The 15,436-nt window shown below is 38.7% G+C and overlaps 1 protein-coding gene across 1 annotated transcript; it reads right to left on the bottom strand.

The window, feature by feature from the left end:
• Positions 1 to 417: 417 nt before the first annotated feature.
• On the bottom strand, positions 418 to 14,869 carry stac3 (SH3 and cysteine rich domain 3). The gene is made up of 13 exons (XM_079428209.1): positions 14,704 to 14,869; positions 13,523 to 13,584; positions 13,364 to 13,442; positions 13,139 to 13,295; positions 12,480 to 12,577; positions 12,337 to 12,397; positions 11,589 to 11,686; positions 11,430 to 11,496; positions 8,121 to 8,167; positions 4,622 to 4,713; positions 4,429 to 4,480; positions 2,073 to 2,210; positions 418 to 1,445 (listed from the first exon to the last, which is right to left on the bottom strand). Exons 2-13 carry the CDS (start codon positions 13,537 to 13,539, stop codon positions 1,347 to 1,349), a joined length of 1,005 nt encoding a protein of 334 aa, XP_079284335.1. The 5' UTR covers positions 13,540 to 13,584; positions 14,704 to 14,869; the 3' UTR covers positions 418 to 1,346.
• Between the last annotated feature and the right edge of the window lie 567 nt (positions 14,870 to 15,436).

Raw genomic sequence — 15,436 nt, 5'->3', positions numbered from 1 at the left:
GTATGTACGTCACGGCTTATACACTAGGCTATTTATAAACTTGTTTATACTTTATGTCCCAAAAACACACTTCAGAAAACCATTTTTAATGGTGTGTATGATTTGTAATGTTTCTAATGGTATTTGTAGTGGAAGCCATTAGAATTTCTGAGATGGTTTCTATTGTGTTGTGTGTGTGTGTGTGTGTGTGTGTGTGTGTGTGTGTGTGTGTGTGTGTGTGTGTGTGTGTGTGTGTGTGTGTGTGTGTGTGTGTGTGTACAGTTGACCATGGTCTGGATTTGCAACTTGCATGATTTGCATATAGCGAGCACCAGCAATGGCTAGAAGAGCTGTGAATACACCCAGATGCACGGGGCAATGAAATAGTGTGAAGAATTATTAGTAATTATTGATATTTCAGTAAAAACAAAATGGTGTCAAATCATTGTATTTTAGATTTTTATTGACAGAAAAGATAATTAGTCATTTGAGACATAACATTTGTAGACTTTACATTTCTTTCTTTTTTTCATTTTGGTGCCTTTATTTTTGCCGTTTTAGTTTGAGGAGGCTCATTTTCTGTTCCAGAATACTCCACAGAGATATACTCCAGAACTGTTCCTCATACTCAAATGTGTTCAGTGGGGTTCAGCACGCAAGTTCTTTCACACCTCAGTAAACATTTCAGTCAAACTTCATTTTAAGGTCCAATTTTCACTGTTAACTAGTTGCTTATTAGCATGAATATTACTGGCATATTGGCACTAACAATTAATAATTAGTTTATTGAGGGAAAACTCGGAAACACTTTATTTTAAGGTCTCTTAACTAGTTGCTTATTAGCATGCATATTATTAAAATATTAGCCATTTATTAGTACAAATTAAGCACATATTAATGCCTTGTTCTACATCCCTAATACTACCCAATACCTAAACTTAACAACTACCTTACTAACTATTAATAAGCAGCAAATTAGGAGTTTATTGAGGGAAAAGTCGTAGTTAATGGTGAATGTGTGTTCCCTAATCTAAGATGTTACCAGCATTTCTTTATGGACTCGCTTTGTTTAGAGGAACTAGCGCTAATAAATAGTTGATATTCATTGATTATGTTCCTAATAAAATAACTGGTCAACAGGTGAGCAACGTTGTTTTTTTCTTTCTAAGTAAATATCTTTTGTATTCATATACAGTGCTTGGTGAGTATTAAATTTAGACCCTGTGTTCATGCACATGTGCTCATATTTCTGTCAGAGAGTCAGTTAGGTTACATATTGTTGTCTTTCTGGTCATTTCTCGTTTATTTATTCTTCTTTCTCCATCCATTCTTAAGCTTTACTTATTTTCTTCATGATTAAATCTCACTCAGATCTCCTGTAGCAGGTCAGCAGGGAAGAAGCCCAGTTTACGGCCAGTGCTGACCTTCAGGTATCCATTCACCTCTTCTCCTTTCTTCACCACAATCTACAAACCAGGACACAGTTATAGATGCTGAGATCTAAACAATCAATTAGTAATCAGTCAATAAACTGCTTCTAAATACATCTTCATGTTTACTTATGTAAAAACATTCATTAGGATGACCAGATTTTTCATACAGGACATACAGGGGTGAGGGTTTTCCTGTTGATTTTTTCATGGATGGTGCCACCCACCCTTATCTGCACTAATGAGGAGATGATGATTGTCTTACAGTATAGTTGATGCGTATTACATTATGGTATTGTGTCTTTAGTTTCAACCTTCTTCCTCTGCACTTCCTGTTATATTCACCACATTTTCAACAGAATATGCAAATAACATGAAAGAACTCTGATGTTTTGACATTTATATGTTAGCATTTACAGTTGAAGTACTGTACAGAAAATGGTAGCAAGACACCCCATTTGTGCAAACCAAAAATAAATAAACAGAAAAAAAAATTTCCTTCTCACCTAAAACCTTTTTTTTTTTTTTGCCATTTCTCTGATTTACCTCAATATATAATTTGAGAAGCTGCTTGCACTGAGAAGTCAACAGGAGGCAGCTGTGTGCACTGATTTGCTAAAAGACTCGACTTGCTTCAGTGTCATCACACAGACACACACTGACCTGATCTTTCTTCAGGGTAATCTGGCCCATCTCTCTGTTTCCCACAAAGGAGCGTGTCACTTTATACACCCTCTCGCCGGCTCGCACCCTGATGATGTAATTCATGGGCAAGTATCCGGTCTTCTCCCCAGTCTTACCCTAGAACACACACACACACACACACACACACACACACAGAGAGAGATTAAAGCATATCTGGGCTAGTGTTTACTTTAAAGGTTTAAAGATTTTTTTCTATCTCAGGTTAAGGTGTAAACACTTTAAGGGTGTACTTTTACAACAACTACATCACCTTGTCTTGTTGTTAAAGTAGTGCCTATTTATATAGGCATTTGAAGCATATTATATGCATTTATAAGTAATGAAATAAGCATGTGTTTGACTGAAAAGAATTGTAACAAGCTGACAGTCTAACGCAATGAATGTTTATGGTTATCAACCATTGGAATATTACATTTTATTATTTCCGACAACAAATCACTTGAATGCAACAAGCTCGTAATCACGACTTCATAAATGGGAAATAGGAAGTTTCTGACAGCATGTGAAGGCAGCAGAGAAGCGCTCTCGCTCAGCACAGTGGAGTGCATCGTTTTGTTAACTTTGTGGTTTATTATTTTGAGTCTTTCAGACACGGTGACACATGACCTAATAACAGATCTATCGCGTTTGCCGCTCAGAACTCATGCTGCACGGATCTGAAGTTCCATGCTCCGGTGAGGTTCGTGCTCAAACTACATGCGTACCGCTCCCAAGCCCAACTGAACCTCACTCTGGCACCCCTCTTCCAACCGAGCCAGGGCCGGCTAAACAAACTGCATCCGAGCGCGGTATGGAGTGATCATACTAGTCAAACGAACCAGGCTTTGGGGGTCAAATGCACTCGGGCACGGTTAAAAACGCCTAGTGTGAGTACACCCTAAGAATAAGCCATCCATATGCATATTTACTCTAAAAGTTACCATAAGCATGTTCAAACCTGGCCATTACTCAAGAAAGCATTTTTAAGCAACTACTTAGTAATTGTAAACTAAATGACCCATTAATCTTAATCTCCCTTTTGCTATATTCTACACTATTCTGACCATACAACAGAAGGCACAATATTTATCATGTGTGCAAAACCAAACAAATTTCCATTATATGGAGCCTAATCATTCAGTCCTATACATCCTCATCATAAACATATTTATAACCCGTGCATTTTGCCCTGCTCACTCCCCGAGTCACCCACAGCAATCCTATGTCTCCACAAACTGCTTGAAGCATCGCCCCTCCAGGGATACAAATGTTTCCCCTTCTAGGGAACTCAACGCTGCGTCCCTCTAGTGGACACAATGGGGAATGCTGCCAGAATGACCGGTGTCTGATGCTGCATTCATGTGCTATCGGAATTATCGTAAATATGAGCTTGCTAGTCGGAAATTGGACATGAACGGTGTTAGAGAGGCCTTATATGGCCAATTTCCAACTAGGAAACTCGTATGTACGATAATTCTGATAGCACGTGAATGCAGCATGAAGCACGTGTGAAACAACACCAATCCTATTGGTCCACGTGGCCTGTGATGTCATAGGCGGGTGCCCGGAAGTATAAAAGGCACCTGCTGAATACGTCACCAATTTTTGTTGTCTTCGGAGCCGTCTATTTGTTCAGATGTGTGAAGCGTTATCCAATGGTGAGTCAAGCAGCGCTTGTGTGCCTCCGTGTTTGGATTCTAATACTTATTCAGGGCATATTCTAACTTTTGCATTTTTGTCTCAGCGGCTACATGCTCATCATGATGAGTCACAATGATAACACTCCACTTGCGCTTGTTCCTATTCAGGAGGGATGCAGGGCAAAGCGTTTGTGTCTCAGGCCGTTGCCGCGGCACGGTTTATCTCAGCTTGCGGCAATTGCTTTGATCTGCGGCGTCCGCATACCCTCTACAATTGGGTTGCCTGATGTTAATCCTCGTGTTGCTATAATTTTTTTTATACATGAAACAATATATAAAGCTGATTACAATATATTAAGCTGATCAGATGTGGGTTATAAATCCAACTTTATAGTTGAGATCTCAAAAAAAAGAATGAATATGGATTACAACCATACTCTCATCCTTTGTATCTTTGTTCTTTCCTCTTTCCTATTTGCTTGTAAGCTCAAAAACATGGTTTTGAATTTTATGAATTTGGGTGTGACACAATGGATTTAACCAGTAATACTTTAGCTCTGCATGTGTCCTTGATAAATATTGTAATCCATTGTGGTGAGGAGACTTCTGCTGAGATCACTCCCAGTCATTCCATTGCTAATAAAAGTATGAAAGAAAGACTGTTTTCTTATAAAATTCCAGCAGGAGGAACTCACCCTCCACCACTCCTCATTGGAGTCATCCAGCACTGTGATGCGATCTCCTGGACTGAAACACAAACACACATTTACACGCTTAGCACATCTGACCAGATTTACAAATGGAACAAATAAATAACTTATGATGCTTATGACTATGCATGAAAGCTATGGTAAACTGAAATGTTAACAAATATGTGAATAAACTCACTGGAAATCCAGGTCATCTTTCTCGATGGCTTTAAAGCGATACAAAGCCATATAATAGTGAGATTGACTGAATGTCTGCTGCTGCTTCTTGTTCTGCAAACATCAACCGAAGGTTAGGGGGTTTTATTTGCCTATTATGGCCAGAACCTGATTAAGAGTTAGCTGCAACATGTTGAAGCATGTACTACTTGCCAAAGCATATGTTTAACAGTTAAATGCTTTATTTTTTTCTATAGAACCAAAAAAAAAAAGGGTTAAAACAGACTTTTCTTTATGCTTCCTCTGCATTGTGGTCAGTGGAAGCCCCATGACATTTGGCATGATGGTACGGGTTCAGAAAAACAACTTATCTGACCTTCACACAAATTTGGCTTGGATCTTCTGACAATGAAAACAAGCCAAAGTTATCAACAGTCTTTGGTCAGTTGGTCTCAGTTACTTTGCAGTGACCCCCAGGACAAGGGAGCTTCCCAAAATCTTATTTTCTACTTAGTTAAAAATCTACTTTGTGATCTTATTTCCTGTGTGGGTCATTGAACTCCATCTTTGGTAGTAACCATAATGCAAGTGTTTAATTCAGTGTTTAATTTTTTGGTTACACTTTATTTTGATAGTCCAGTTTAGACATTCTACTAACTATAAGTAACTTTGTAACTACATGTCAAATACATGTCAACTAATTATCATTAATTTGCAACTACATGTCTACTAACTCTCAGTAGGGTAGGTTTAGGTTTAGTAGAATAAGTTGGCATATAGTTGCAAAGTTTCTGATACTCAGTATGTTGGACTTTGTGGACCCATCAAAATAAAGTGTTACAATATATTAAGCTGACAGTCTACTAATACTCTATTGATTGCTAGTTGACATGGAGTTGCATAGTTACTTACTGTTAGTAGAATGTCTAAAGTGGACTATCGTGAGCTGAATGAGCTTAAACCCAATGTTGGTCCATTTATGTACCGACCATACTTTTAACAAATGCACTGCTAATATGGCTATAATTTATTTTTATTTTTTTATTTTATAAACCTTCATGAAGGGATCTGAGAAGCCACCCAGTGATCAGAAAATATAAGTATAAAATTTACTATTGATTACATACTTCAGCTTATGATTTTTAACCACTTATCTAAAACATAACTGGTTTTCTGTATCTTTTTTCTTCTTTTTTTTGAGGCCATCTATTACTGAAGTTATGAGCAGGTACCAAATGTACTCTGGAGTTAAGTATGTGCTTCTTGCTAGCATAGAAATATATCAGACAGAAATAAGTACAAACATTTTCTTTCTGACCAGAGTGAAGACTGAAATTCTGGTTTCTAGATATGTCTTGGGTTTATAGGATGTTTACTTAATCACCTACTAAGCAAAAATCTTAAAGGGGACATGAGATTCACTTTTACATGGTTTGAACATAAATGTATCTTGGCAGTGTGTGTACACAACCACCCTATAATTATAAAAGTCCACCCAGTGCTTCTTTTTTTTTTTTTTTAAATCTCCATAAATAATAACCCCTTTCTCAGATTAAGCCATTCTCAGAATCTGGCCAGATATATGTCACACAGGCCAAGGCCCCTCCCACGATTGTTGATTGACACTGGTGTTTTAGCACAGACCCGCCCTGAGTGAGCTGTTATCAGTCCGCCATTGTTACGACACCGGAGCAGGTGTAGAAGACAGGTGTAGTGTGCTTTATTGTTGGATAATAAACATAGCAGTTGCCATTTACTCCCGACATCAGAGCCACTGAAGACGCAGTGGATTACATTCGTTTTTTTGTTGTACCTAAATGCGTCTATGTTTGCATTAATCATTCGTGATCCAACCTCACCTACAGAAGAAGTGTGTATAAGGTTTTTTTTAATGAATCTTTGCAAATCGCCTTTCCTAATAATGTGCTTGTTAGCAAGTTCCACGGCTAAATGTGGCTAAAATTTACAGTCTCATGAGAACTGCTCATCACCCCACAGAAGAGAGGGGCGGGGTGAACAGAGCTCATTAGCATTTAAAGGGACATGCACCAAAACGGCTCGCTGTGAACAGAGCTGTTTTTGACAGGGTAAAAAGGGTGTTGTTTTACACTACCATTGAGAAATTTTAACAAAAGTATGTTATAGACTTTTCATGAAGACCCTACAGAATCATATCAACTTGTGGAAAATGGGCACCTGATGTCCTCTTTAAATAGCACACCTCTCCACAGCAAACCACACATTTTGAGGTACCTTTCATGCCCATAGCACAAACGTTGTGGGGTGAGTTATGCACTGAAGTGCTGTATTTAGAGTTGTGTTTCACCCCCTAACCCATCACTAAGAGCAATAGTAATAGTGGTAGTGATATGTGGCTTAGAAAGCACCTCTAATGTACGGTGGCCGAGAGAGCTCAAATAGAAAAAACACCTGCAAATTAAGAAAACAACTTTGTCAATTTGACAACACATGCGCTGCAAATGCTCACAACACAACCAAGAAAAGAAATGCGCTGCAAATAAAATTGTTTATTTGCTTGTGTTGTGAGCATTCGCAGCACCTGCTGTCAAATTGATGAAGATGTTTTCTTGATTTGCTGGTGCCTTTTCTATTTGCATGTGTTTTCTTAAGTTGCAGCGCGTTGAGCTCTCTCAGCCACCGTACTAATAATAGCTAAAAACTACCCAAGTTACAACAAGCACCAAATGACAAGACAAACTGTGTGTGGCACACACACACACACAGACATTTAGGGTGAATCCCAATTCTCTCTCTTACCCCTTCCCCTTAGAGTAAGGGTTATCCCAATTCTCGTTTTGATCGAGGGGTAGGGCTAAGGGGAAGTGGTAATTACCCCTTAAAACCAAGCATTGTCGCGAGCTTACTTGAAACCAAGGGGTACCCAGAACACACTGCGCAACCGGCAACAATGGTGGCTAGATCATCCAGAGAGTCATAAATGTAAGTATTTTCAGCTTAAATAATTGATTTAAGAATTACGACAGTCTTGATTTGTGCTCTACACAGTCCTGTACATATATATTTGCAACCATGTTCTTAATTGAAACATTTAAAAAATCGCTTCTGTTAAAAAATTTTGCAGACAATTGCAAAACCATCACTAAAACCCACACAATCGACATACACACACTTGCAGAAGGCATCTTGGAAGTTTGTGATCAATACTTGTCGCCTCTGGTGACGTAGCAGCCAGCTAGCGATGTATGATGACGTAACCGTAACCAAGTGGTGTCTCATTTCGAGGCACAAGGGCTAGGGGTAAGACGAAGGGGTAGGGGAAGGGGAAGGGGTAAGACAGAGGGTCTTTGGGATTCACCCTTAAACTCAAAATGAAATATTAATATTCAGTATTCTGGACACAATCAGGGTCAGAACAAGAAAGTATATAAAGTCTGCATAAAGTTGACAAACCAGGCCATGCAACTTTGAAATGTTTAAAAGGTAAATGCAAATGTTTCTTGGTTTGACACAGCATGGACACTAGTGTAGCAGCCTTTTACCTTGTCATCTGTTGCTGTTTTGTCTTTCTTGTCTCCGTCTTGCTTTCCTAAAGGATAAAGTGTGCCCATTCAAAATATCTTTTTGGAATTAATGAATATAAAAAGCCAGTATAAACCGATTAAAATGCAAACTGTCATCTTTTTCCTCTCAAAATACCAGAATTAACAGGCCAATGTCATATTGTTAGGTGAAAGAGATCAGTAAGTAGTTAAGCTGGTGATAATGTATTGCTGTGTTTTTGGCTCAATCATGGAAACTGGAATCAAATACAGTTTGGAGTTATTCTGGAGGAAATTTGACAGAGTGAAAGTAGATTTGTTTGCTTTAAATGAAACAGCACATTATCCACTACGGTTCATCCAGTTGTACTGATATCCCTGAGTATCAATGTGCTATTAGACCCATTGTCTAATGCCCAATGCCCAGTGGCAGGTCTAACTATCTGTGATGTCTCTCAGCTGCTTTGGTCTGTTACAGTGACTTATATATATATAAAGCCTAATCGAGCATAGCGATAGTTCTGGCAGGCCATGTTAGTCAAGCTCGCATCAGCTGATCCACGTCTACCTATAGGATCACGACACCAATCATAATGGCCTTCATAAGGTCCCTTCAGTCATTATTCAGCAGCTATCGCTTCGCTTAGGAACTAATCAGACAGCGAATTCCATATCCATAGGAAGCGTTCAATCACGATTTTCGACAGGATTCCGACAGAGTATCTCACCAGATTCAAGTTGTGAATTTAAAGCGAATTCACCACGTTGTTTGTCAAGCCGATCGACTGAAAGCGATCTGAGCGAGCATGGCTCCTCGCAATTGATATAGACAATTTTCCTTACAATTCATTGCTGAAGTTGTGCTAATATGACTGCACCAACGACTTATCAATACACGATCTGCTTCCCCGCTGGAAGAAGCAAGATATTCAAGAAGGGTTAAAGCATCCACGTAACAACTGGCCATTTTACCCTTTGTTCATCTCTGGATGTCTTCACAAAGCTAAGCAAAGTTTCTTTCATTTTATTGCCGAATGCTATGTTGGCAAACATGCATCGGGTATTGCTCATTGTTTAAGCTAGTTGTTCAGTTATGTTTGCTAGGCATACTATCGCATTGTCACACTGGTAACATTACCAGTTAAATTTACGAGCAAACCTTGTTTAATCTGTTGTTTAATCTGTCGATATGAAACAGGCTTGCTGCTTCAGGCTCATCTGTTGGGGATGCTTTCATTAAACTTATTCGACTATTTCCAACATGCTGTGTTTAAGTCAGTGATATGCTGTTGCTCGAGTTAACTAGTGTATCGGTAAAGTGCTTGATACTTAATGTGCAGATCGTATATTTTCTTCTAAATCTGCATCAATGCTAAACGTTATCTGGACAAGGGCAAATGCTGTTGCCTAAATTTAAGTATTGACCATATGTCGTACTGCTTTAAAGGGGCATGCTGCTCTTATTAGCTATTTATAAAAGAGCACCCGTTCACTACATCTATTCTTCTGTAAGTGCATGCTGCCCCACTCTATGCATTTCAGAAGGTCTTTGCTTAAAGCTATCAGGGTATTGATTGCTTGTTAAGGCTTATCTAGTGTCCAGTATCATATCGTTGCTAGACCTGCCTTTGCTTAGGCTATCGGGTGTTTCTGCAGTACTGGTATCCGGGTAAACTTGCGACAGCAAGAAGCTAATGTTAAGCTATTGTTAAAGGCCATCTAATTATCTTGAGATATGCTTGCTGCTATAGGTCATCTGGTTATTGGTAATGCTATTTCTTTAGGTCTGACTACTGCGACATGTCGTGCTTAACCAAGCTACACACTATTGCATAAGCTTCGAGAGTATTTGTAAGGATTGTCTACTACATGAATGGGGGTTTTCAGATAGAGGACATGTATGTCAGCGAAAGCTAATATCATGGGAGGTGACAATCTGTGTAAACATGACTTGAATTGAGTTATATGTCGTGTTATGGATGCTAAGCTTAGGCTAGGCAGAATCTGCAATCTCTAAACCTGTCAGTGCATGCTCTACGGCTACAGTACGCATTGTTTGCTACAACTGGCAACTGGGCTGAAATCTAGTGGATTCCGCATCTTAATTTCAGGTTGTATTAAAAAGGGGCTTGCTGCTCTTCTTAGCTGATTATAAAGAAGAGCACCCCTTCGCTGCCACTCTCCTTCCGCAGGCATTCAGTTAGATTGCTATCAGCATTTTGGTTGGGGGGTTCAGCATATGGCTGTTTTGGGGTGTATTCTGCTCTCCCTGCTCCTATCCATGCTAGGCTGCGTGGATGGGCAGGGAGTGTTTGCCCAGAACAGAACCATTCCCCCAACTTAAAATGTATGCTAATCGTAAGTTATATTGACGATAGTGGTCCTGACAGAAATCGAGCATAGCAATAGTTCTGGCAGGCCATGTTAGTCAAGCTCGCATCAGCTGATCCACGTCTACCTATAGGGTCATGACACCAATCATAATGCCCTTCATAAGGTCCCTTCAGTCATTATTCAGCAGCTATCGCTTCGCTCAGGAACTAATCACCCACCTCCATCCCCAGCTCCTCTCGTCCAGTTAGGACTTGGCAGTGAATACATCATTGAGTCAGACACTGAATCATATTGTTAAAATAATCACGTAGAACATTAATGGTACCTGCTACATTTGTCATTGATGTTGGTTCTGTTCTGTTACCCTGGGGGGTATTCTGCTCTCCCTGCTCCTGTTCATTCTAGGCTGTGTGGATGGGCAGGGAGTGTTTGCCCAGAACAGAACCATTCCCCCAACCTAAAATGTATACTAATCATAAGTTATATTGATGATATTGGTCCTGACAGAATTCAAGTTTGGAACAATGTATTATATGGACAGTTAAATCCAGCCCATACTAATATGTATGTTTAAAGAATATAATGCGTTAAACACTGAAATGACACATACACATCAAATATGGACTATATGGATAAAGAAAATGAATGACATACTGTATCAAAGTGACAAGAGCAAAAATCAGATAAAGAATGTGCAAACAACAATTAAATGAATAACAGTGGAGGTGCAATCTAAACTAATTAATTATGTATAGAGACAGTAGAGAAGAGGGGAGGTGCTTATCATGGTTCCCCAGCAGTCCAGAAGTTGGAAGAAGAACCAAACAATTGTATATGGGTAAATGTGGCAAATTTGCCTGTTAAACTTGATGTCAAATGTGCATGGGGAAGTTCTCAATCTTGTGGATTCCTAATGCGATGACTGAGTTTCACCTGCGGAATTTCACCGTACAAAGAACAAACAATGTAACTTACCCTCACCACCCTCTTCATCCTCTTTCGGTTGTTGAGCTTCCTCCTCCTCCATCATCATCATCATCATCTTAAGAAAAGATATGTTCATTATATTCTTCATAACAGGAAGACCTCAGGTACATGTTTGATAATTCCTGGCAGCAGAAGGTGACCCCTTACATTCTTTTTGTCCTCAGAACCTTTCTTCCTCTCTTTATTGGCCATGATTACACCCACTCTCAGTGTTTCAAACACCGGATCAGTGCGGTTCTGCTGACCTATGCAAATGCAGTTTCAATTCTATAATTATTTTGTGTTCAGTTTATGTTGTACACATTTTATCATTCAGTCATTTTAACAGCAATTTATTTCACAATCTTCAAACATTATAAAATGTAGACTTTATTTTATCAGAACTAGGCTCACCATACACAACAGCCATAAACAAAACCTCACGAAGAACATAGGAAACACAAGGGCTATATATACGTACACACAAGGTGAAAAAACTAACAAGAAACAGGTGCACATAACCAAGAAGTAACAAAGGGAATCATGAACAGAGACCAGTACTGCACATGAAAAGATGGCATAAACACACTTTATTAAGGCCTAATTCTCACTATTAACTACAACTTTGCCTCAATAAACTCCTAATTTGCAGCACATTAATAGTTCGTAAGGTAGTAGTTAAGTTTGGGTATGGGGTTGGATGAAGGGATCTAAAATATGGTCATGCAGAATAAGGCATTAATATGTGCTTTATAAGTACTATTAAAGAGCTAATATGCTAGTAATATGCATGCTAGTTAATAGTGAGGAATGGTCCTTAAAACAAAGTGTTACCAATTATTATTATTTTCTTCGTTTTTTAACAATACTGCAGTCTTTTTTGTTTTGTAAAATATTCGTACTCGTACATACTCACCAGGGTTATTAATCTCTTGATCGTAGAGTGGAGAGCTGTATGCCCGTCTAAAACCAGGCGGCTGACAAAGAAGATATTACTGAAAATAATTAAACTGACAGTGCGGTTGTACCGTATCATATATGTATAATAAAATGTCTCACTATTTTGCCAAAGCATCTCTGGAACTGCACATATGACTGGCACGAGTGGTGAATGTTGGTCTTGCAGTTTTTGCAGCGCAAGGCAAATTTATTATTGACTGAAAGCAGAAAAGAAATCAGTTATTATACCAAGTTACCTTTTGTAATGGGTATGACTCTACTTATTTCTCTAAATTGCATTCACGAGCATAATATGCAGTTTTATTTTACACACTTTGACACATACACAGATCAGTGCCTACTTTATCATCATCCTGCTGACCTGTCCTCTGTCCTGAGCACAGACAGAAGAACTACTACAACAGGATCACTGGACTAAAAAAACCCATCACTTTCTAAAGCATCCCAAAGTTAGGACAGTGGCTGTTTATTTTCAACTGTGTGAATGTCTCCGTGGATCCTTTGGTTAAGCTGTTGCAAACAGACGTGTATAGAAAGATATGGACCTAACAGTAATGCCACAACTTTTAAGTAAACAAATGAATGTATGGGACTTTATCATGTTGGATGAAGCCTGTACTGACGCTTTACTGATACTAATGGAAGCAGAATATTGCTGTTTTCACTAAAGGGAAGACACACCCACACATGCAATTGCTTCTTGTTGTTGAGGAGCGTTTAGATTTCATTGGCAATGCCGGTGTGAGATGTGAACTTACGAACAATCATTCGTGCACAGACATCACAAAACTTGGGTTTCTTGCAGTAGTGATCCTTAAATTTGTGTGGCCTGTCATTGACCTGAATTATAGGCTCAGGGGTCGGAGGGGGAGGGGCCTCTTCTTCCTCCACCTCTTCATCATACACAAAATAAACCTGAGGAGGACAGAAAGTGAGCCGTGTGCACAAAATACAGACACAAGGAGAGAGACTGGCATACATACAGTGTTGTCGTCCTCCTTTACAACATTGTCTGGAGCTGGAGGGTTATCGTGAATATCCAGCGAATCTTTATCCTCGAGTCTGAAACACAATCAGCATTTGGATAGTTGTGCACTTATATAATGTTCCTGAAAGACCATGTAATCTGTGGAAAGACTCACTGGTCATATTGAGCCATAAATACAGCCTCTTCAGCCTGCAGTCAGTCAGGAGAATTCAGCACCTACACAGCCATGACACGTAAACTGATCTGATGTTCATTCAAATCATTTGACAATGAAACTCCAACCCTGCTCCTGGAGAGCTATACTGTCCTGCAGATTTCAGCGCCAAAGCCAGTCAACAGCCCTGAACCAGCTAACAATGGTGTTCGGGATCACTTGATAATTACAGAGCTTAACACAGAACACGTAGCAAAGTTTTTTTTAAACATTATATTATAAATAAAAAGAAAACAGATAGAATAAAAAAAAAAATTTTTTTTTAGAACAGAATTATAATAGAGAGTGCTAGAGTTAAAGGGTTAAAGTAAAGATGGAAGAGATGTGTTTTTAGCTGATTCTTGAAGATTGAGTTGGAAAGGAACATTTCATTTAAAAGTCAGTGAAAGTGATTTTGTGCCTCTTTGGGATAGTTACGGATACAGATAGTTAGTTCAGATACTTTAGTTAGTATACAGATGGTTATTGATTTTATAAACTAATCCCAAACCCTCACAGAAAACATTCTGCATATTTACAGCAATAAAACAACTATAATTTATCAATTTTAATTTATACCTGTTTTACAAATGAGGATGTCCCCAAAGGGAAGTTTTTGGAGCTTTTGTCAGGTTTAGCTCACTTGTGGGTACAAATTGTCCCTAGAATATGGTTAAGTACACACACACACTCACACACATGTTTGTTTCTGTTTGTATCTGAATTGTGCAGACTTTCCATAGACTTATATTACTTTTATACTGACCAAACGATATTTTCTATCCCCTAACCCAATCCAAACCCTAAACCTACCCCTTACAGAAAACCTGTTTGCATTCTTACACTTTCAGGTAAACATGCAATTACTTTTTTTTTTTCCTCGTGTCAAAAAATGTCAGGTTTTACTATCCTTGTGGGGACATTTGGTCACGCACACACATACAGTTTCTATTTCTAGGCCTGGAAACTCTATCTGAAGCCAACTAAATTAGGGTCTCTCACTAGGCAGACTTTCAGAGCAAATAAAATGGGCATTTTCTGTGGCAAATAGCAAATAAATGTAAATATTGCAACATGTAAAAGCATACATTCTCAACAGGAGGAGTGAATCATGTGACCTAAACTATAGTAAATATACTTACCTGTTAATGATGTTTTGCTTTACTATAATCCAATGTCGTCAATGAGTTATCAATCAGAGATGTCGTCCTACAGCGTGTTTATATTAGTTATAGTTAATCTTAACTCATTAATAAGCAGACTGGTCTGAGCTGTGGAACTAACTTGTAGGTGTCTCTGTGTCAGTCTGAGGGTTTTAAACAGATGGCAGATGGTGGAGTAATAAGACCCTCTCTCTCTGTGTCCATCTGACAGACATGCACATGTGCAGTCACTTCTAGTCATTCACAGAATCACTGCAGGCCTGGCAGTTTGCAGCCAATGTTTAACAAAGAGATTGTAACAATAACAGAAAATGTTTTATTTTTTTCAAGGTGCACCTGAAAACTGTTCCTAGTAATGCTCACAAACATTAAATAAGGCACAGTTCTATCATTACTAACATGGTATTTTAAAACCTTTGGTATTTTTGCTGTTTCTTCCAACTTTACAGCTTGAAGGCACACAATTGGTCTCCTTTTGGTCTACTCTCACTGTTTTCTGTATATTTATGTGTCTGTTTATACTGTATCTACACTTATCAACCAGCAGCCTGTGCTGTGTATTTACAGTACACATTTGATCAGTTCATGCATTCCTACAAATCAAACCCAAGCATTTGTTTAATTAATTAAATACACATGTCATCTAATAATATTTTGGATTGGATTTCAAGGAGTATAATAGTGTTTCAGTTTCACAGTTGTCTTTTGAGAA

The sequence above is a fragment of the Barbus barbus genome (assembly GCF_936440315.1).
Source record: "Barbus barbus genome assembly, chromosome: 11".
NCBI classification, from domain to species: Eukaryota; Metazoa; Chordata; class Actinopteri; order Cypriniformes; family Cyprinidae; genus Barbus; species Barbus barbus.
Note: the sequence above shows the minus strand (reverse complement) of the source record. Positions and strands in the feature narration are given on the sequence as shown.

Excerpts from the sequence above, each read along its gene's own strand:
- stac3 (XM_079428209.1), bottom strand. Across the intron at positions 11,497-11,588 it reads GTTCTGAGGACAAAAAGAAT|ATGATGATGATGATGATGGA; the intron begins GTAAGGGGTCAC and ends TCTTTTCTTAAG. Across the intron at positions 2,211-4,428 it reads CCAATGAGGAGTGGTGGAGG|GGTAAGACTGGGGAGAAGAC; the intron begins GTGAGTTCCTCC and ends TGTGTGTTCTAG.